At 46.6% G+C, this 23,498-nt stretch overlaps 1 protein-coding gene across 3 annotated transcripts; it reads right to left on the minus strand.

Moving 5' to 3' along the window:
• Nucleotides 1–249: 249 nt before the first annotated feature.
• On the minus strand, nt 250–23,265 carry ERLIN2 (ER lipid raft associated 2). 3 transcript variants are annotated; one of them, XM_073324723.2, is made up of 12 exons: nt 23,207–23,265; nt 20,685–20,806; nt 19,162–19,243; nt 18,151–18,197; nt 16,511–16,572; nt 15,132–15,257; nt 10,949–11,022; nt 10,604–10,662; nt 8,986–9,077; nt 7,862–7,951; nt 4,556–4,635; nt 250–3,399 (listed from the first exon to the last, which is right to left on the minus strand). In XM_073324723.2, the coding sequence occupies exons 2-12, from the start codon at nt 20,789–20,791 to the stop codon at nt 3,217–3,219; spliced, it is 1,002 nt and encodes a 333-aa protein (XP_073180824.1). In that variant the 5' UTR covers nt 20,792–20,806; nt 23,207–23,265; the 3' UTR covers nt 250–3,216. The 3 variants fall into 3 exon arrangements, with proteins under 3 accessions (XP_073180824.1, XP_073180825.1, XP_073180827.1); XM_073324724.2 differs by lacking the exon at nt 15,132–15,257; XM_073324726.2 differs by lacking the exon at nt 20,685–20,806 and having other exon boundaries at nt 23,207–23,231.
• Nucleotides 23,266–23,498: the final 233 nt, after the last annotated feature.

Genomic DNA, 23,498 nt, shown 5'->3' on the forward strand with positions numbered 1-23,498 from the left:
TCCCCTCAAACTCTTCCATACCCTAGAAATTTGTCACTGGCATCCAATAATTATACTCCAAGTCCATTCATTCTGCACATTGGTAACAGCAGCATGCTCCCAGTATATACATTTCTGCTTGGCACACAGCTGTCTGAACGGCCACAGTGAAGCTAAGGGACTAGAGTAGATCTCGTTCCCCTCCCAATCCTTGTCCAGGTACACGCTAACATGTTTCAAGCTCATTCATGCTTGAAAAAATATTACAGCTACAAGTGAAAAACCTTTTATTCAGTCATAACAAATAGTAAAATAAAACAGCTTTTTTATTCCAACACATCACTTCCAATGCTTACACAGGTCAGAACGGACTCTGCCAGTGCAGTTATTTTCATGCCTCAGTCAGGGATTCCCAAACATCACCATTCACATCCCCCTTATAGACCCTTCATTAAACAAGTGGTTTTAAACATTCAAATGCTCATTGCAAATTTGCATGCAAGAAAGAAAGAAAGACCCAGCTGACATCCTGTCACTATGCTCACAAGGAAGAGATGGAATAAAGAGTCAAATATAGTAGCAAATTTACTCTGGAAGGCAAAAGAGGTTAAATGTATAAAATAATGAAGAAACTGTGTCAGATGCCAACAGTGGATTCAGTCTGGTAGAGAAAGTCATGGTGTCAGCTTTGCTCTAACTAAATGATGGTAAAACCCCCCAATTATGCTAAGACTTCACTTTATCATCTCACAAACTGCAGTAACTAATGGCATGTCTACACTGCAGCAGGCAGCGAGCCTCCCAGCCCGGGCAGACAGACTCACGCTAACTCGGCTAAAAGTAACAGTGTTGACCAGCTGCAATGTCCACACTGCCATTTTGGTGCACTAGCTCAAGCCGGGCTAGCACGAGTCTGCCTAGCTGGGCTGTGCAGGCTGGCAGCTGCAGTGTAGACACACCCTAAGTTGTTAACCAGGTGGAATAATTAGGCTGTAAGATTGTGTTTTAAATTAACATTGTACTAATATTGGCTACTTCTTTTTCTGTGTTTTTCCTCATTCTTTTATAGTAAAAAAGAGCCCTATTTATTCCACACAGGTTTACATGAAAGTCATATAAGAAGGTTCAACACACTTTGGCTTTTTTTTTTTCCCCCTAGTAAAAAATGTTTGATTAAAAACGACGCATTAGTTACTAGATGCAAATCTTCACCATGAGTGTGAAACAATCCTGAACGAGTGAGACCGCCCTCGGTATAAACCTCAACCCCACCTCCCAAAAAAAGAAAAGTTCTGCTCTTCCCACCCTCTTCCTGTTCCTGTCCTGTCCGATTTGCAAATGCTAGTTATGTGAGAGCTGGGGTAGTGTTCTAATTTTTCTATTGCAGCATTGTCTAATGTAGTACATTGGTCTGGAATCTGAATTTATGGTATAAACCTCAGGTTTTCCAGTAAGTAAAAAAATATATAGAAAGAGATAAAGACTTTTCTTATACCGCAAACAGAGTTATCAGTTTTTTCATGCGGTAACTGATGGCAGCTTTCATTTTACATTTTCAAGTACAGGCAAAGTAGTCGTCATTCAAGCTGTGACAATATTAAAGAGAACGAATGTGAAAAATATAGGAGGCAGTAGAAATTCATCACACTTCTATCTGACGGGGGCGGTGGTGTTACAAAAACACCCAGACAGATTGAGCGCTCTGATGAGTTTAGGACGCTAATACCAATGGTAGCATGTGGCAGCTCTATGGAACAACAGATTATAAATGAAATAAGCTGGCCACGGACAAGTGTGTTTGCACTTAGGCTGGAGCCACCAAGTATCTGTGTGAAGGTTGCAAAATAAAACAGTGATTAATAAGCAGGCTTTCCTGCCAAGTGGGAGGAAATGGCCTGGAGGGAACAGATGTTCTCTCCTGCCCTGAATTATGCTAAGCCCTTTATTTTCCCCCAGTTGATTTTGCATACTATATATATATATAAAATACATCATAGAACAATCTATGGACTCTTCCCAGCTGCATACCTGAAGACTTAAAAACAAATCAAATCACACCTTAATGGACCACATGTATTACAGCATCATTCTGGAGGGAGAGAAGGAGAAATTGTTCTCTCTGAATTGTCTAAAGACAACGGGGCGCCTGTCTTTCCCTGCGACTATACAATGCTGTTTTGTATGCCCCTGCTAAACATGAATCAAAATGCCTACAGAAGGTCTAAATTAGCCATTCACTTCAACTTGTCTGAACATTCTCTTCCTGATAATGTATGGCAGCCACTGAACCATGCTGGGCTATTTCAAATGTAGGGCCCAATCCTACGAACACTTATGGAAATGATAGGTCAAGGAGACCATTCACTTGAGCACAGTTACTCACCTGCAAAAGTGTTTGCAAGACGGGGGTCTGAGTGAGTCATCATTTTTGTAAGCTACTTTCCCTAAAAGTCAATTTGCTGTTGGTGAAAGGTACCATATGTTGGCATCCTGGGAAACTGATGTCCCATTTAGCCAGAGAACAGGAACAGGGTACGTGCACACTGACCCCACCAGAGCACCTCAACCCTGACCTGGTCGCACCACTTCTACAGATGATTTTCTAGAAAGAGAATTACAGAATATAGAACCTCCTTATCCCTCTACAAAATATGGACAATGCGAAAACACTGATCTCAGGACATGGGAAATTAACAAGCTCTGCCATCACATCCATGCTGCCTTGCTTAAGCTGGGATATGTAGTGTACAAAAGTCCTAGCACCTTTGTCTCTTTCATAGGGCTCAAAAAAAATGTACTGGAAATCTCCAGCAAAAGAAAGGACAGCTTCCAGCAGCAAAGAAGGGCATTACCTCTCCTATTACCATTGCTATAAATGCTCACACAGAACTTAAACCTTCATTTAATCAACCTAACCACACAACAAATCATCCTGCTGGAAATTTGCAGGATTCTCCCTCGCTCCAGAATAACCAGGCCTCCAAAAGGGAGGAGTCAAGATATGGTGCAGAGCTGAACCTGGCTGTTGAGAAGTAACCAAAAAAGGGCCTGTGACTATCAAAGTATTTGTGTCTAACCCGATTTCTAGAAAAAAGGTTGAGAGGGTTAAATCTGGCTCATCTGCTTCAGCACAGAACAGTGAAAAAAATCAAAAGGGGAAACCAACTTCTCGGTTTGTTTCATTTGTTAAAAAATAAATAGAAATTTTGCACGGTCATTAGGTGTTATAAACAGGTTTCACACATCCTCAGCAGCAGGAGCCCAATTCTCTCCTCTCAGCTCTTCCACCAGTCCCTCTGCAGGCTTGCTCCCCGTGTGGTCCATGAACATGTTGGGAATATCTTTGCCAAAATAGATTTTGCTGTTTGATGCAATAGCTTTGTATTTCATCAGCTGCAAGTACTCAGGAGTTAGTTTTAGCTGCATGAAGAGAAAACAGAACATCAGCAGCCGTCCAGATTTACTGACTAACAAGCTTTTGTTGTGATCACATAGGGATCCATTTTTCCAGAGCACTAGTGTACCTGGCAGACAACCGAAAACATGAATACAAATCTTCTTCCTATTTAAAGAAACACCAGCAAACACAGTGTTCCCTTCCGGTATCTGCTGTTGGCAGTGATCCCCCTAACTCTACACCCGAGAGTTTTGTCCATTTGATTTCTCCTTCTCCCGCTTGCTGCTCCCCAGCAGGTTCATGGCTCTGCTAGATTGATGACTTCCATGGATAAGAGCAGCATGATTCTGATCTGGCCTGTAATCAGATCCTCTCATAATAAGCATCCTCTAGAGGCCTGCTCCATTTGTGCAAGAAGTTTGCCAGGTGGCACACAGAGCATTAGTTAAAACTTTCTGGCTGTAGCAGAGCTAACATCATATCCAAGTGCTGCAGCTCTAGCTCTCTCTAGAGAGGGAAACTTGGTCTCAAAAGCATTTAACAGAGCGGCCTCCATAAAGCACAAGCCAGCACATTTAGGCTTCCTCTGGACAGATTCATATTTACAGAACGTAAGAACAGCCATACTGGGTCAGACCAAAGGTCGATCTAGCCCAGTATCCTGTCTTCCGATGGGCCAGGTGCCCCAGAGGGAATGAACAGAACAGGTAATCATCAAGTGATCCATCCCCTGTCGTTCATTCCCAGTTTCTGGCAAACAGAGGCTAGGGACACCATTCCTGCCCATCCTGGCTAATAGCCATTGATGGAACTATCCTCCATGAATTTATCTAGTTCTTTTTTGAACCCTGTTATAGTCTTGATCTTCACAACATCCTCTGCTAAGGAGTTCCACAGGTTGACTGTGTGTTGTGTGGACAAAGTGCCATTCTAGTCTAATGATTAACTCTCCTCCAGAGCGAATGCCACCAAAATACTAATGTAAACACTGTTCAAACAGTGCCCCCATCAGTCTGGCCTGATTTTCAGTAACTACATTCATTTTGTACATGTAGCAGGGAGTCACTATCACAGCTGGCTTTTTTTTTCTTTCCTCTTTTAAACTATCAGCTCTTCAGCACATGGACCATCTTCTTGTTCTGTTTGTACAGTGCCTAGCACAAAGGGACAAATAAATACCTTGTTAGCTTCTGCTATCTTCATGGCAGTGTAGCATTCGGCGTCAGCTTTTGCCTTCTCCCTAGCAAGGAATGCACTATCTGTAAGGAAAACCATGGCAGCCATTTAAACACAAGAGAGCATGCAGCTGCTGTAACTTGTTAAACATTGTGCTCCACATTTGGATCCATCTTTGTATTCACAGTAGCATCCACACACTGCCAGGGTATCCACACCACTACCGAACCATGGGTGGCACACCTGGGCCATGGGGGAAGAAATAGGGCCAGAAGCTACAGTCTCTCCCCACACCTGAAATGTAATGGGATGATTATACACCAATGCTTCCCCTGCAAGAGAGGCAAATGGCTAATCTCTTCACCCTCCTCCAAAACGCAGTCATCTCTTGGGGAAAAGCATGGCAGCTAGCAATCCTACACACCACATCTGGACAGGACATAAAGAACACCCCATCAAACTGAAACCACAGGCGGAATTTTAGGTAGCGAATGTAATTACCCAAACTGTAATTTGGCCAGGACACTGCGGCTAACATCCCAATACTTGTGTAAGAGTCAGGGGATCTTTAACCCTTAAACTCAGGCCCCTGGATGGGCTCTTAGCTTGGCTTTTTCCAGGATTTCAAGAGCTGGGCAAACAAAGGGTTTGATCCTGCAAGACGTTGAGTGCTCAAGTCGTAGAGAACCATCTCCCGTCAGTATCAGGCAGGGATATAAGATTAAACATTTTATAAAGGTCATCTAAAGAAACCAACACTTCCCCACTGCCTATTGCATTCTTCTTTTACCCAGACTTTTTGTGATTAACCATATTTAATGAACACTAATGTTACACTGGCACAATCTGTAAATCCAGGCTTATCTGTATGGTCCACTGTGTTCCCTGGATATTCACAGGCTGTTTTAGGGCACCCAACTCAGCGAGCAATAACACTCCCCAATCCAGGCTTGTCAGAGTGCACTGGGATCCTATTCAAGCTGTTTCAAAGCAAACAACTGGATAAACCATTCCTTTATCTCCACCAATAGGGAGAACATCCACATTTAAAAACAATACCAGCAGCTGGAAGGTTGTGAATTGAGGCTTCGCTCCATTTGGCCAACTAATGAGAACACTCTGCCGACTCAGTCAGAGCAGCTGGAAGGGCGGAGGCAGGGCAAAAATTCCCTGCCTGCAGGACGCACGGGCTGCTGCCTAGTATGGAGCTGGAGTGAAGGCCTGGCACCTGGTGACATGTATTCATAAGAAATAAAAACTATTGTAGTTCTGCTGGGAACTTCTTAATGAGAAGCTGCTGATCTGTAAAACTCTAATTGGCTCCTCAGTGGGCTTCTGTAAAAACTTGACAGGGCCTATAATGAACATAATTGGAAATAGGGCCTTGCAGCTCTGAGCCAGAGAGGCAGAGCCCTTTTCTTGTCCTGGAATTTGCCTGACACAAGGCACTGCATGGGGAAAAGCCCTCTCAGTTAAGAGCTCAAGCTCCTATAAAGCACTCAGAACCATCACCTTGGAAAAGAAAAATTATTTGAGAGAGATAATTGGCAAGGAAATGCTTCCATTCCTGCTCCTAGTCAATAATGGCCCCTAAAGGAAGCAAACAGCAATTCCAGATGGGTGTGAATAACGCAGGAATCCATGACAGGAGAAGACAGAATATAGGGCTTGTTTACTGCTGATAATGCTTAAAGAGAAACACTCACTTCTTTAGCCTAGGGAGATTCCTCCTCTCCCCCTCCCACACACACACACACCATCACCTCTCTAAGACAAAAAGAAAAGGAGGACTTGTGGCACCTTAGAGACTAACAAATTTATTTGAGCATAAGCTTTTGTGAGCTACAGCTCACTTCATCGGATGCATTCAGTGGAAAATACGGTGGGGAGATTTATATACACAGAGAACATGAAACAAAGGGTGTTACCATCCATACTGTAAGGAGAGCAATCAGGTAAGGTGAGCTATTACCAGAAGAAGAGCGGGGTGGGGCGGGGGAACCTTTTGTAGTGATAATCAAGGGGGGCCATTTCCAGCAGTTGACAAGAACGTCAGAGGAAAGCTGGGGGGGGGCGGGGGGGTGAGGGGAGGAATAAACATGGGGAAATAGTTTATTCCCCCCCACTTTCCTCAGACTTCTTGTCAACTGCTGGAAATGGCCCACCTTGATTATCACTACAAAAGTTCGTGCCAAAGGCTAGCAATAGCTCACCTTACCTGATCACTCTCGTTACAGTGTGTATGGTAGCACCCATTGTTTCATGTTCTCTGTGCATATAAATCTCCCCACTGTATTTTTCACTGAATGCATCCAATGAAGTGAGCTGTAGCTCACGAAAGCTTATGCTCAAATAAATTTGCTAGTCTCTAAGGTGCCACAAGTCCTCCTTTTCTTTTTGCGGATACAGACTAACATTGCTGCTACTCTGAAACCTCTCTAAGACACATCACCTTGATCTTTGGATCTTGAAAGCTGCAAGGCAGGCCTCTGCTTATCTCAGAACTGGATAAACTGGTGAGATGGGTTTGGCCACTTTTTTTTTTTTTCCTTTTGACTAGACCAAAGATCTAGAGCTACATTTACCAAAAACTCCTGACAGGTGTCCACATTTTAGAAAAATTCTGAAGAAAGAGGGGCAGATGTAAATTTCCATGGAACACTGTGGGTGTCTGAATGGAATGGCATGGCAGGACCATACCCTGAGAGGATTTCCTAATGAAGTTCTAGGATATTCTGTTTCTGGAAGATGCTCTGCCTGGTTCTTAGGTGTGTCCCTTTGGGAGAGTGGGAGTCTGCAGTGCTGGCTCCTGCAATACTGTTGATAATCACACTGCCTGCCTCCCGTGCTGCAGCAACAAGCGTCTCGGAGTTTGTTTGGGGCTCTCCAACTTTGGTACATTTGCCAGAGTGAACACGTCCTACTCTCCCAATAGACCTAGTCCCTCCAAGCACTCCAGTGTGAAATGCGGATGGAAATGAAGGGAAGAATCTGAGCACGCAGACAAATAAGTTTTGAACGTTGCAATGCATTTCGAGGTTCACATGAAAGGTTATTGCATCAACCATACACAGGGGTTCAATATGAAAGGCCTCTATACTTTCATATGGGGGCTCAGTCATGCTGTGGTTAGACTTTGGCCAACTCACAGACTCTATGTGCCTCAGTTTACCCATAAAAGAAATAGGGATAATACTGCCCCACCTCATAGCAGCATCGTGAGGACTAACTAAAATATCTGTGATGTGCTTTGAAATCTTCCGAGAAGAAGCACAAAGGAATTTGTTTATTGGAAAGGTTGTTGCTCACCTTCAATCTCTGAAATTTTCTTCTCCGTTTCCTTTTCCATCACCTTCTGTCCATACGTTATTTCAGCCACTTGGGCAATTTTTTCTGCCTCTGTAGTGGTAAAGGAAACATCTTGATGCCCAAAGAGTTATGACCCGAGCTCCTTTCCCACAGAAGCATCTCAGGCACACACCCCCTTATACTCCCTCTGGCAAACCCAATCCTTATGGGGCAGATCTACACTGCAACTGAAGGTACAACTGCAGCAGGTGTAGACCCATGTGAGCTAGCTTTGATCTAGCTAGCTCAGGTACCAATATCAGCGAAGCCACCAGGGAGCCAAGGTACGTACTTGGGCAGCTAGCCCATGCTGCAGCCTATGCTGCCATGGCTTCACTTTTATTGATACCCCAGTTAGCTAGATTAAAGCGATCTTAGGTATGTTCACACATGCGGCGCACACACCTTGGATTGCAGTGTGGACATACCCTATACAGGCACTTTCAGCCCCCCAAGAGGTACAGCATCACATCCACGGATGTTTGTAGTCAAAGCAAGCACAGGGAAACCATCTGAGAAGCCCAGAGCTTTGCGGAGGCTTTACCTGAGCAAGAGATGGGTATCAAGCAGAAAGAGAACACTCTGCATTTTCACATCTACAAGATACAGAGCTGTTCAAAGAACTCCTGGCAGCAGCCCAAATGAGGGGGAACTCATTTTTAAACAGACTTAGTCACAGGAACCTGTGACTGCACATTTACTGTAAAATTCTGTATTTTGATTAGAGACATTCACAACGAATCCCTCGGTTCACACCTTCAGTGGTGCAGTTGTCACTGTGCTTGCTGTTAACAGACTCTGGACAGAACCAGCTAGACTAGAGATGGGCTAGAGCTTCTCTCACCCTCCCCAAACGTCAGTGCCTGCCTCTTCCCACTTCACACAAACCACCAGCGTTAATCTTGTTTATAGTCGCCTTATTGAAAATCTCTTCGAGCCACCATCGGACTACACTGCTGCTCGCACAAGACCCAGCAGAGGCACATGTGCTGCGTGCACTTCCAGAGAGGTGTTTGGGTTAGCCACCCACCCACGCCTGGAAAGCTTCTCAACCAGCCACATGTATGGGAGATGCATATACAGACCAATCAGGGCCTTCTTCCTCTCCGTCTCTGCTTCCTTCTCCACGACCTTCTGCTTCTGAGCCGCAATCAGCAGCTTCGTCTTCTCGCTCTCCCTAGTGAGCCAGAACAAGCCAGATGTACAACTGCAGCGACCACACAGGATCTGAGTTCTCGAAAGTGCAGCCATCCTTCCTAGGTGACAGCCACGCCTTCCATGCTTGTCCCACTGCAACCCGCTTGCATGACACTGGGTAGATTCTCTCTCTAGAGTGCATTTGCAGGGGCAGGTTGTGGACAGAACAATGCATACACTCACACTCTACCTCGCTAATTTCATAGACAAAAACCCACTCCATTTTCCTGACCCAATAAATAAAAAGTCCTCTCCTCCCCCACAACAAGTAAAGGTGCTATTTTGCATGATCACCCAGTATGTGATGTGTACTGCTGTCCTCTGCTGGGTGAATCAGACCTGCTCCAGTGAGCAGATCACCCTCTAGTGGAGGGCAGTTGATAGAGGATATAAGCACTAATTACTTGGATACACACCTATAAATTTACCGTTAGTGGAGGTATCAAATTATTAAATTAGGAACACAAAGCAGAAAGTGAAGCTATATAAAAAACCTTAGCCTTCAACATAGCCATAGCTATAAGTTTTCCCTTTCTCACTTGGAAATTTTGGAAACTTTTCTATTTGTAAGAAAATAGCTTTGGGAGGTGTACGTGCAGGATTAAATGCTACTTTTTTTTATTTAGTAAAATGGCTCCGGATCTCTCTCACCCCCACTGTCCTACTGCCTTCTAAGAACGAAGTGAAATTAAAGAACGTTCTCTTTTGAAAACATCACCCTCATGTTTTCTCCTAAAATTTCAACCATTTCAAAAACAGCACACGGAGCAGAAGTCAGGCCTGAGGAACTAGTCACTCTCCAAAGTACATCACACCCCGTGCTGTATTTGTAGTGACAGAGGAGATAAAAACGGGCTGATCGTAAAAATAAGGAATCCCCATACTGTGGCCGCATCAAACACAAGCTACCTGGACTTCTAGGGTAGGGACACAGGCTTGGGAGAGGATTTGGGGAGAAAGGAAGACCTTTCTTGATTACTCTCTCTTTGGTGGCAAAGTGCTGAGAGAACCTGTGTGTTTCTGAATGGTCAGTGCAAGACAGGCTGCTGGCTTAGAAAGTGTTGAAACAACAGGATCATGTCGTCAAGTATTATTAAAACAAGTTATTTCAAAGCTTTGTGAAGTCTTCAGCCTGCTGTATCAACAATTTCTTCATCGCCATTCAAAGAGCAGGATTATGGATTATCCACCCCGCCATTTGTGCACACTCACCAAGAGGCCCTTGAAGGCATAGTGTCAAGGTCAACGGGCCCACAAATGAACCACTTTTGCCACTCAAATGCCTGCGCACACACAAAATACAGAAAAACCTTCCCATCGGCAGAGGCGTGCTTGCATGATGCCATTCCCATCACTTGGGCCTCCTGCCCATGGCAATGAGCCAGCATGAGGGTAAACGAGTGTGTCTGGCAGAGGGCACTGAAATCACAGCATACTATGAAAACATATTAGTCTGGATGACAAATTCACTTTGGTAACACAAAGGTGAGAGTCCCAGGCACTTACATGAGTTCATAATTCCTCCGAATTGTTTCTGGAATGTTTGGCTTCGTAACGCGGACTGCCTGGAAAGACAGTGAATAGGAGGAAGGTAGACAAACAGCTAACATGCCGCGAGAAACCAAAACACTGGCAACAAAACTGTGGGACTTAAAATTGGGCCAAAGATAATTAGTTGCCTCAAGGAACTCAACATGGAGTCTAGTTGGTAGAGCCGTTTTCCAGAAATGACTTACAGCTCTCCATCCCTGCCCAGCACTGCACACCCAATCTCGTAAGCATTTCTGTACCAGATGGGATTGTCCTCCCCATGATCAGCACTTTGTAAAGCCCAGGTGTGACCCTGATTACCTGTATAACGAGTCCAGGGGCCATGGTGGTCAGGTCCTGCTGCAAAGCCAGTTTAAGGTTTTCATCAATCTGATCTGGTATCAAAAAAGTGAGACATGGTTAAAGAACACACAAGGCACTTGGCTCTCAGATCATCTGTGGAGTTATTCAGGATAGGCTTTGATTTAGCATTCTTGGAAATGAAACACAAGTTGAGGTTAGATACACAGAGGCTACATATCCCATAGGGGAAATCAAGACACACCTGTGTGCATGTGTGCACTTTTTTTTCCCCCTAACAAAACCCCAGTCTTGAGCCAGGCCCTGAAGCCTTTGAGTAAATCAGGTTTGATTTAAAATTTCAGACGGAAAACAAGCAAAACAAGATGGTATCACAAACAAGATGCAAGACCAGACAAAACTGGCGGTGAAACCAAAATACCGTAATTGGGGTGAGGTGGGGAGGACGAATAGTGGACGGGTGGTCTGTCTTGATGGTGAACTTGCACCACCAATATCTACAAAAGAAGGGTATTTACAAACTCCTGCAACCTTCCACAGCTCCAGTAATATACCTTTGGGATTTATGGACCCCGGAGGTACTCTCAGAATCCACATTACTGGGAATAAATGGACAATTACTCAGTCAACTGGCAGTATCTCAAGGGATAACTGGGATTGGATCCTTATCCACTGTGCCTACCACTCAGATGCACAGGGCACCTCTGACTGCCAAATTCAGAACCAGGGAAGGAATATTATCTCAGGATATCATACCAGCAGGGACCTCAAGGGACTTTCATCTTTCTCCGAGCACTGAGCAGGTGTCATGTTACGAGATCAGGTGGACGTACACAGCTTGGCAAGTTTCCTGTAGTGTCAGGGGTCCTCGGGCAACAGGGGATCTGGATCCTCCCTAATGTCTATTTCTGGGTTTCTTCTAAGAGTCTCTCTGTTAGAGGAACTCAGGGATGCCACAACGCTCCAGTGAGTACTCAAGGAAATGTCCACAAGCATGGTGTGTTTGCAAGTAAATTCTGAGCTATTCTAACCAATGTCCCCCAACGCTATCGTTCCAAACAGGTCCTGGAGCAGTCCTGGTAATTTAAAACCTGGCCTAGCCAGGCCTTGATCTACCCAGGCTGAATGTGTGCCAGCAAGAGACAGAACAAGGAAAAGGCAGAAAGGTAAAAGGTCACATTTGTTAGTTTAATAGGTTGGGCACATTTTCATCAGCAAATCCACTTGGCTCAGTAGGTAGGAATTAACTTTAGTGTAGCTGGGGAATTTCAAAAGGAACTAAAGAATTCAAAGCCCTGCTTCAATGAAAGCTTCAATGAAAGTTGTATGTTCCATTGGGGCCTGCTGAGAAATGCAACAGGAAAATAAAAAATTAACAGCCCTGAAAGTGATCCAGGCTCACTCCCTCAGTTATTAGCTTTGTCCCAGTTCAGGTGTCTGGAATTCACATTCAAAACACAGTTCAGGCAGGAGTTTAGGAAACAGCTGTTATCAGTTTCCTGCACCTGCCTCCAGATGTAGAGGCAGAGAATGGTGACATAGGTCTGTATTCAATGGGCTGCACCTCATTTCTAACTCCTCAGCCAAAAAGCATCCTGCTCAGACAGAAACAATCATGAAGGAGTGCATATAAATGTATACAGACCCTTCCTTCAGAGCAAATCAGTTTACTTTAGTCTCTTTTTAGCAACTATCATCAGCGGCTGCTGATGTCATCTGGAGACATCTATGGGTGAAGAATTAATATATTTTCTGATAATTCCCCTCCTGTTTCTCTATAGAAGCGAGTCCCAATGATATATTTTGTAGCAGTGCACTGTCAGAACAGGGATCTCTTAGTCCCTTAAAAAGTGCAGTTCTGATACAGTAGTTAATGATTAGTAACCATCACACATTCCGATAGGAAGACTAGATCAGGGAGTCTCAAGGAGGAACCCGCAGGGTGTTTGTGCAAATGTCACACAGTGAGCCTGGGCTCCGGTTTGAGATAAGTATTGCAAAGACATTCTCACAATTTCAAAAGAAAAATTAATCCTGAGAACAACAAAAGAATTTATAAAGGGTAACGGTCAATTAAGACATTTTGTTTGTCCCTCTACTATCAGGACACCCTCCTGTAAGAGGTTCTCCTAGTCTCTGCACAGTCTAGTTTTAAGATGACCTGCAGTCAGAATGAAGGATAATCTGTCCAGTCCTGAGAGATTCCCCTGTTCTCAAACACCCACATGGCATGCCTAGGTAGTATGGTAATAGCTGCTTTAGTAGAACCAAGATATAAGCTCCCCATACAGCATTTTACTTGCCCTGAATGAGTAACATTTCTTGATAGGCGACTAAGCTCTCGTTTATATTTTTTATGATTGGACCAGTAAATTTCTCGTGACTATTTTGCAAGGGTTAGCTAAACAGAGCCATCTACCTGATGAAGCTTCCACACCTTAGCTAGGACAATCAGCTGTTCTGTTTGTGACCAGGGTTGGTTCTGTTTAATTATAGTTACACATTCCTTATACTTCTGGCTCCAGAGGCACGTGTAACTATAACTAATTAAACTGAACCAACCCTGGTCACGAATGGAATAGCTACTGGAGTGATCTCTTCTGAATCCTATCAGTTATGGAGAGGGGCCTAAAGGAGGCTCTGATTGTTTACTACTAGATTTTGTGTGGTAGCAGCAGAAAACCTTGCTGAAGCAACAGTAGAAAAAGGCTACTGTAGTGCCCATCTTTAAAAAAGGGAAGGAGGAGGATCCTGGGAACTACAGGCCAGTCAGCCTCACTTCAGTACCTGGAAAAATCATGGAGCAGGTCCTCAAGGAATCAATTCTGAGGAGAGGAAAGTGATCAGGAACAGTCAGCATGGATTCACCAAGGGCAAGTCATGCCTGACTAATCTAATTGCCTTCTGTGACGAGATAACTGGCTCTGTGGATGAGGGGAAAGCGGTGGACGTGTTGTTCCTTGAATTTAGCAAAGCTTTTGACACGGTCTCCCACAGTATTCTTGCCAGCAAGTTAAAGAAGTATGGGCTGGATGAATGGACTATAAGGTGGATAAAAAGTTGGCTAGATTGTCGGGCTCAATACATAGTGATCAATGGCTCCATGTCTAATTGGCAGCCGGTATCAAGTGGAGTGCCTCAAGGGTCGGTCCTCGGGCTGGTTTTGTTCAATATCTTCATAAATGATCTGGAGGATGGTGTGGATTGCACCCTCAGCAAGTTTGCAGATGACACTAAACTTGGAGGAGAAGCAGATACGCTGGAGGGTAGGGATAGGATACAGAGGGACTAGACAAATTAAAGGATTGGGCCAAAAGAAATCTGATGAGGTTCAACAAGAACAAGTGCAGAGTCCTGCACTTAGGACAGAAGAATCCCATGCACCGCTACAGACTAGGGACCGAATGGCTCAGCAGCAGTTCTGCAGAAAAGGATCTAGGGGTTACAGTGGACGAAGAGCTGGATATGAGTCAACAGTGTGCCCTTGTTGCCAAGAAGGCCAATGGCATTTTGGGATGTATACGTAGGGGCACTGCCAGCAGATCGAGGGACGTGATCGTCCCCCTCTATTCGACATTGGTGAGGCCTCATCTGGAGTACTGTGTCCAGTTTTGGGCCCCACACTGCAAGAAGGATGTGGAAAAATTGGAAAGAGTCCAGCGGAGGGCAACAAAAATGATTAGGGGACTGGAACACATGACTTATGAGGAGATGCTGAGGGAACTGGGATTGTTTAGTCTCCTGAAGAGAAGAGTGAGGGGGGATTTGATAGCTGCTGTCAACTACCTGAAAGGGGGTTCCAAAGAGGATGGATCTAGACTGTTCTCAGTGGTAGCAGATGACAGAACAAGGAGTAATGGTCTCAAGTTGCAGTGGGGGAGGTTTAGGTTGGATATTAGGAAAAACTTTTTCCCTAGGAGGGTGATGAAACACTGGAATGCGTTACCTAGGGAGGTGGTGGAATCTCCTTCCTTAGATATTTTTAAGGTCAGGCTTGACAAAGCCCTGGCTGGGATGATTTAGTTGGGGATTGGTCCTGCTTTGAGCAGGGGGTTGGACTAGATGACCTCCTGAGGTCCCTTCCAACCCTGATATTCTATGATTCTAGATGTTGTTAGGTTCGGGTGAATGTGACAATTCATCTGTAAAGGTTACAGTGACCCAGGGCAGAGATGGGGCTCACCAAACAGCTCAATGTAGACCTCCTGAAGAGTGTGAACACTGCAGAACTGGTTCAGCTCATGATGAATCTTGTTGAAGATGAGTGCTTTGTCATAGTCTGCTGTGTAGTTCTTCACTATGTCATACACTGGTGAGAAGGAGAGAGGTTTGCATTAGACCAGAATGGCGGTGGTCTTGAGTCGGGCTCCACCTGGGATACGTGCAATGGGAGCTTGATACATCTGCACTAATCACTGGGGGGCGACTCACTGCCAATGCCTGGAGCCTTCCCACTAGCAAGTGAACAAAATGGAAAGAAGATCTCTGCACTGCAGAAGCGCACTTTGTTCATTTATTTTGAGAGGGAAGGTTTAATTACTGATGCTAATACTTCATAATGTACAACCAATGTTCTGTCATATGCTTTGTAAACATAATGAAGTCTTAGTAACACCAGACCTTTCTATAGCATCTGCTATTAAATCTTTGCTGAGAAGCAGTGAGACACGGATTATGTGTCTGAACAATATGATATGTGGATTAGTGAGTTTGGGCATGTACAAAGCAATTTGTGAGACTCTCAGAGCAGGAGGAAGCCCCCAGGCCCAAAGCTGTACATGGATTTACTTTTAATCAATGGGACCTAAAATGGTCTGGTTCTGTTCCACTCTCCATGAATTTTTTGTGGACCCACGAGTGTATTCACAAGCAGAGAGGTTTGCCCTGATGTTCTTGGCCAATGTATCCACCCTTTTCCAATGTGCTAGATGGTTCCTGCACTCCACCCCAGAGGTAGCTGCATTTCAGTGGGACTCTATAAATCAGTTTGTGATGTATTTCGAGTGAAAGGTGCTCAAATCTCTTAATCTGTGTCTCACATGCCAATTCTCTGATGGTATTCTGAACCCCTTCTCCCACCCTTTGTCTATTTAGATTGTTAGCTCTTCATGACAGTGCCTAGCAAAACACCACTGGGATTCATGGGGCTACTATGATATAAATAATAATAATCTGATAGGCATTATAGGTATTACAATGAAAGGTACGAGAAAAATGAGTATATCTGTGGTAGTAAGTAATAAGAACATGTAAGTGATAACAAAACACAGAGAAATATATAAAAAATAGTAAAACTGGTTCTGTCTCTTAACATTTAAAATTAAGTTTGGGCGTAAACACTTAAGTTTAAAGAGCAGAGGGCTTTAAAGGGGACATTGCTGAATTTCTGTGGCTCTTCCGGCCTCCAAAATCAATCACTGCACAAGCAGAAAAGATTTCTCAACCCCATGCTGCATTAGCAGGAACATAATGAGCTTTCAGAAGGCAAAAGCCGTACTAATGCTCAGATCCGACAGTCCTTCATACTGTAGCCTCGCAGACTCATTGGCAGAGATAACTCACCAGCACCTTGGATCAGGAAATTCACCACTTCGATCCTGTCAAAATAAATCATCACTCCCCCACTGTGAAAGAAAGAGAAAAAGAAAAGGAGGGTGTAACATTCCAAACTAAATAAAGCTGCTCAGGGATACACCCAGGGTCGAGGGTGGGTGTAAGATGTATGCAGTACTGGCTCTTCTAGAACAAGGCACTGCTTCTCCATAATTATTCAGCATTTAAAGGAGACTAGGATGCGGGGCACAGAACAGAGCTCACAGCAGCACAATCCTGCATCTGAACCCATTCATAAAAGCAAATTCTTATTTCACAATTTGCTAGAGGCTGATCATGCAACTGTCACAGACAACATCAGGAGGGACCAGTCATGGAGACAACACCCTCTAGCGGACTGAAAGGGACACTTCACAACCTTTGGTAACAGTGGTTCACAGTGGTGGGCCTGCACTTACAGCAAATCCAAGTGGATGGTTTTGGGGGAACCCCAAGAACAATGGCCCAGTTTACTCTGGATTTAGCTACATGTAAGCTAGGAATAATGGGTTCTAGTTTGGGAGGAGCAGGTCTAGTGGTTAGAGTGTGTGTGTGTGGGGTGTCTCTGGACTCCTGAATCCTTTCCTTAGTTCTTTGACTCTCGTGACCTCACACGAGTCACTTATCCTCTTTGTGCCTCTATTTTCCCACTGGCAAAGTGAGGATAAAACCTGCTTCACAGAGAGCATGTGAGGCTCAGGATTTTAGATCCATGGACAGAAAGCGCTAAGTAAAGGATTAGACATGGAAAAGGCTCTGAAGTCAATTGTAATGCAGTCTATCCTCACTTGAAATTTAAGTAGGCCAAGAATCAGGCCATGAAGACTTAGTTCCCCTCTCAAGCCTAGAGACAAGAGCAGTCACACCCATAAGGACATTCATGCCCTGGAGTGGGTAGAGTATTTCCACTGCCCCCTTCCCCAGGGTACCACAGTGGGAAGCCACAGTCAGCGTCTACCTGACACCACAGAAGCCCCACCAGTTGAGGCTGTAGAGTGGAGGCTCTGAAACAGCAAGTTCTCTGCCTGCCCTGTCCATGGCCCTGCCCCAGTCAGCACAACAATTTTCAATTTTCAGGCTGTGATGAGCTAATGTGTGCTCTCAGTAGAGGTAAGCTGTAGTCACCACAACCTATACCTTGATGGACTTTCCGCTCCTGGGAACCTTACATCCTGGTTTATGCCAGCAGAAGTCTTTTTTTTTTTTTTGCCAGAGATGAATCAAATCAGTGGACTTTAAGAGAACTGCCAAGTTATAGGAAGTTCTCGCTCGTTGTTACTATTATACAGTCGCATTATTGACTGTATGTTATTCTGAAGTGGTATAACACTAAGAGCAGAGTGTTATTGTTTTCCTACTAAGAACAAACACACACACACCCCAAACATGCAGCTACAATAAGGCAACAAATGTTAAAGTATGCTGGAGCTTCCTGAAAACATAGGATCCAGTTCAGGGGCAGGGCAGGGCGGCACCTGACCAGCCTGCTAACAGGAACAAAGGGCAAAGTACATTCAACTACTGCAAGCTATGATTCAGCATGGGGAGAAACCAAGAAGAAAAACTGGGGTAACTTGATTGCTGTGCCAGATGATGGTCCGACATCTCACCTGGTACCACAAGGAACATTTTTCACCTCATCTGTCTGCAATGTAGTCTAGAGAGAGAGAGAGAAAGAACAAAGATTCAGTTAAGAGCCAGCCTGCTTACAGTACAAGAGTTATGTAGTTCCTTTGTTTTTCATCAGCTTTCCTGTCATCTTACAGAGTATTTCCTCTCAGGTTCCTCATTACATCACCCCTTTGTCCTGGAATAGCCTGGGGAACTGCAAAAGCCAGAACTAAATCTGCTTCTATTGATTATTCCGCCATCTGCTGTCCAGCGCTTGTCAGCTCTAGGGATAAACCTTAAAGCCACTTGTCCAAAGGTTGCTCAACAGAAAGAATGCATCACTGCATAATTCTTTGAGAGCATTTGCCAGTGATCTAGCCTGCAAGTTTACTGGACAGGTTCTAAGTCCCCACTTTGGGATGTTTATTCCCCTGCTTGAAAGAAAAACTGGGGAAAAGAAAGATGTACCATCCCAAGAGAAAGATCATGGGGAAAAAGCCCAGAAAATTCAGAGCAGGCCTGGGGCAACTCCAGTGATGCAAACCTTGCAGCAGTCTGTTGTATCTAACCGAGGCTGGAGTAGGAGGAACTACAAAAAGGAAGAACGTAATGCAAAAGACCATTTACAGTGCAGGGTCTCTAAGTCCCCTGCTGCTCTGGCCCCATGCAGAGGTCCTACACAAGCCTTATGTACCCACAGGGCTTTAAGTGGTACATATGCCTTGCATTGGCCCTCTGCACATAGGCCATTTTCACCCTTTGTGGAAGTAGAGTCTGACCAGCTCCCACTGACTTCAGTGAACATTGGATCAGGTTCATACTGAGCATAAGGGCATTTCCCTCTCCTGCCTAGATTCTCCTCTGGGAGGTTTCTGAGAGTGCCATCATCAGTCTTGTGCCAGCAACATCACAGGTTGTTGCCCTGGAAAAGATTGTGATGTCCCAAATGTAGCATTCTCTGACCAACTTGGTGGGAAAACACTAATGTAAGCAGACAAATGCAAAAATACCTGCACTGATTTGTAGGAAGTTATAAAGGGGAGCATAAGGTGGAAGCCAGGTCCACTGGTGGAAGTCAGCAATGCGCCACCTCTGCAGGAGAAGAAACAAAGAGAAGAATGGTACACAGTTTATTCACAAGTATCTGCAGATCCTTTGACTATAGGAAGGCACGGAAGCATTAAAGATTAGATGCACTGAAAAGGTAAATAAACTGACATCATCTTGTCACTTCCAAACAGAGACAGATATCTGCAAATATATCTGCATTTGTCATCTGTGCTTGGACACTTTTCTCCTTTAATTTAAGTGCTTGATACAGTTTGTGTACCCTGAATTCAGAGCATATTGAAGACACTTTAGATAATCAGCACATACTAAAACCTTACAAGCTCTTCCCATCTCTGATAAGAAAAGGAAAAGTTGTTCTCTGTGGTTGTGGGGGGTTGGTTTTGCTTTGTCACAAGCCACATCCAATTGCCAGTTAGGATATGAAAAGTCACCAGCTAGCTAAGAGTCAGACACACAGCATGATGATTGCAGATTTGAAAACCTTTTCAAAGTTATGATGAATACATGAGGAAAGACTTTAGCAATTAATGAACCCGAATGACACAAATAACCCAAAGCAGCTGGAGAGCCCGCCAGTCTCAGAAAACAAATGGAGATGGAATAAATATACCCTAAGACTAAACAGTTGAAAATCAGTGCCATGGGATTTGGACCTTTCACCTCCAGGTCACTGGTTCAAATCCAGCCCAGGTTGATAGTAATCAAAAGTTATCACCCAACAGCTAGTCAGTAGCTTATGTGGAATGAGTTGGTGAGAAGGCCCTCAATCCAGTCCCCAATGGACAGCTGTCCACATCACAAAAACATGCCCTTACATTTGTCACTAATCACTCCCCTAGTTGGCAGGCTCAGTAGTGGTGCTAAAGGTTGAATAAGCCATGGAGACTGAATTACTCTCTCTCGCACATAGAGATGGTCTCTTTAGGTCAGAGCATATCTCTGAGCAGGGAAGCTGATGCTGTCAATGTTTTATCTTATCTGAGGATGAACAGAGGACTTAAATCCTCATGGCTGTCAGGTCTGCACCTTTCACCAACATCTCCATAGTCAGTCCCTCCTTCACCTGCCAGCCAGCCAAGACCATACATTGAACTTCTGTTTCTCGCCTAACAGAGCTGATATCATCACAAGCACCTGAAGCAGAGCAGAGAGCTGCAGTCCTTATTTCAATATCAGGGTTATGGGGTGTCATCAACTCTTCTGGGGAAAACACAGAAGCTCAAACTCAGACTTTACATCCAAGTGAAGGAGGATGAGTCACAAGATATTTCATACTAAAGTGGAATTACTGATAATTTCTAAGACTGCTTGAGTGTCTTCTGTTACCAATCTGGGATCACAAACTATGTCTTTCCCCAACTCCACCCTCCTTTGACAGAATATTGGCGTCTGATGGGGAAGCCATTGGGTTGTGGTTTCAAAATACCGTGAATCCAAACAATATTCCAGATGGATGTCTTACCTATAATAAACACCAATATGTCCTTCTTCAATTTTGTGTACTGCAGAGAAGAGAGCTGCAGCCAGAAAACTAACAGACAGCGCTGCTATCGCACCTAGTTGGGCCATCCCTGAGAGCACAGCCTAGGGAAAGGGAATGTAAAGCACATGAGATCAAAGATTGAGGCAAACTGAGAAATATTTAACTAAATGTATTTAGCCTACTACTGACACCAGCTCGAATAATAACTATACTTCCAGCAGAGGATCTCAAAGTGCTTCACAAAAATTAAGCCCCTCAGGTATTCCCAGGAGGTAGGTTTTACTCCCATTTTATAAACAGGGAAACTGAGGCAGAGAACTCACATGCCCGTTGTCACAGAGTGAATCTGTAGTAGAGCTGGGAACTGAACTCAGAAGTCCTGACTCCAACTCTCCCACTCTAGCCACTGGATAACATCTCAGCTCTGTCTCTCTCTCTGTGTTTAGATTTACTAAAATATTAGTTTTAAGACAGAGCCTACCAGTGCACAGTTAAAGGAACCAGAAAGCCAAGAGCCTAGTGCAACTTCCACCTCACGTTATCAGTGTAGATATCCTATTCTCCAGGCTCAGTCTCCGTGGAGTTTAAAGCTGTTTTGCTATAGTAGCAACATGCACAAGTGGCACACGCAGTCTGTGTGATGTGGGCACATTAACTCCAGGAGTTACACATGCCCCTCCACAGGAGGGGAGGCCTCTTGCAGTCCTGACCAAATTATACAGGCTGCCCAACAAAGCAGCACGTGCAGCTCTGCCACTGTCATTTTGACCTGCGCCCACAGAATGGTCATTGCATGTTATTTCCCAACAAACCATTATTTACGATTTGTGAATATCAGAAAGAGCGCACATGGGAGCGCATATGATCTTAAGGAAAGGTTACTTAGAACCGTAAATCCTTAGATGTTATACAAAAAACACCACGTCTCTTTCCTTTTCCGAGGAAGGCTTTGAGCCATGCTATAGACACGGGGTATAATTCGTAACCACAAACACAAGGCCAAACATATTTGTCTGTTAAGTAGCTCGTACCCCTCAGGCATTAAAAGGAATCCTAATACCCAATCCAAGCTGCTGCCATCTCCTTCCCTCCTCCCCCAGCCACACCCTTCCCACCCTTTTGCTGCTGGTTTACTCAGACTCTGGTCTTGGGTTAGATTGTAAATTACGCTGGGGAAGGGACCTTGTCTCCGTCTTTTCACCCGTGCGGTGCCTGCCTGACCTGGGGGGCTGGATAAACCACGGTCACCCCCTGCCTGCCCCTGGGGATGAAGCAGCCATAAGGGAAACCTCAGACAGCAAACTCCAGGAGGAGCTGTGCTTAAATGAGCCTTCACCCCGCGGAGGCTGAGCCCTGAGGAGAAGGGGGGCGCCGGTCCCAGGCTTGGGGGCAGCGGGGGGGAGGGGTGAGCCCTGAGGAGAAGGGTGGCGCCGGTCCCAGGCTTGGGGGCAGCGGGGGGGGGCTGAGCCCTGAGGAGAAGGGGGGCGCCGGTCCCAGGCTTGGGGGCAGCGGGGGGGGGCTGAGCCCTGAGGAGAAGGGTGGCGCCGGTCCCAAGCTTGAGGGCAGCGGGGGGGGGAAGGGGTGAGCCCTGAGGAGAAGGGGGGCGCCGGTCCCAGGCTTGGGGGCAGCGGGGGGGGGGGGGGGGGGCTGAGCCCTGAGGAGAAGGGGGGCGCCGGTCCCAGGCTTGGGGGCAGCGGGGGGGGGGGGGGGCTGAGCCCTGAGGAGAAGGGGGGCGCCGGTCCCAGGCTTGGGGGCAGCGGGGGGGGGAAGGGGTGAGCCCTGAGGAGAAGGGGGGCGCCGGTCCCAGGCTTGGGGGCAGCGGGGGGGGGGGGGGCTGAGCCCTGAGGAGAAGGGGGGCGCCGGTCCCAGGCTTGGGGGCAGCGGGGGGGGGAAGGGGTGAGCCCTGAGGAGAAGGGGGGCGCCGGTCCCAGGCTTGGGGGCAGCGGGGGGGGGGGGCTGAGCCCTGAGGAGAAGGGGGGCGCCGGTCCCAGGCTTGGGGGCAGCGGGGGGGGGGCTGAGCCCTGAGGAGAAGGGGGGCGCCGGTCCCAGGCTTGGGGGCAGCGGGGGGGGGGCTGAGCCCTGAGGAGAAGGGGGGCGCCGGTCCCAGGCTTGGGGGCAGCGGGGGGGGGCTGAGCCCTGAGGAGAAGGGGGGCGCCGGTCCCAGGCTTGGGGGCAGCGGGGGGGGGGAAGGGGTGAGCCCTGAGAAGGGGGGCGCCGGTCCCAGGCTTGGGGGCAGCGGGAGGGGGGGCTGGAAAGAGTCCAGCCCTGGTGTGGAGGAGCCCATCAAGGGGAGGGGGTCCGGGGGGGAGGGGTCCCCGAAGAAGGAGTGGGAGCCTGGGAGGGGGGCTGGCCCTGTGGGGGAGGGGGCCGGGATCCCCAGGGTGGGCGGGCCCTGGGGGCAGGAGGGGGAATGGACACCCCTGGGGAGCAAGGGGGGGTGACCCGGCGGAGCGGGGGCAGGGATCTAGGCCGGGCGTGGGAGGGAGGGTTCCCGCACTCACCGCCTGCTGCAGCGACTTCCGGGTGTCGCCGCGGTGACGCTGTTACCATCATCACTGCGCGCCGCCCCCGGCCCCACGAGCCCTGCAGTTCCAGCGGCGGCTCCGCCAGGGGGAGCCAGAGACTCACGCCCTGGCTTGTGCGTGGGGTCCGCACCGGCCTGCCAGTGCCAAGGCGGGGCGGGCCCCTGGGTCCTATTCCTGGATCCCGCACCGACCCACTGTGCAGCCCCGGATGCCTGGGTCCTGTTCCTGTCTCTGGCTCCCACACCGACCCACTGTGCAGCTCCGGACG

Source organism: Lepidochelys kempii, chromosome 26 (assembly GCF_965140285.1).
Source record: "Lepidochelys kempii isolate rLepKem1 chromosome 26, rLepKem1.hap1, whole genome shotgun sequence".
Taxonomy (NCBI): Eukaryota; Metazoa; Chordata; order Testudines; family Cheloniidae; genus Lepidochelys; species Lepidochelys kempii.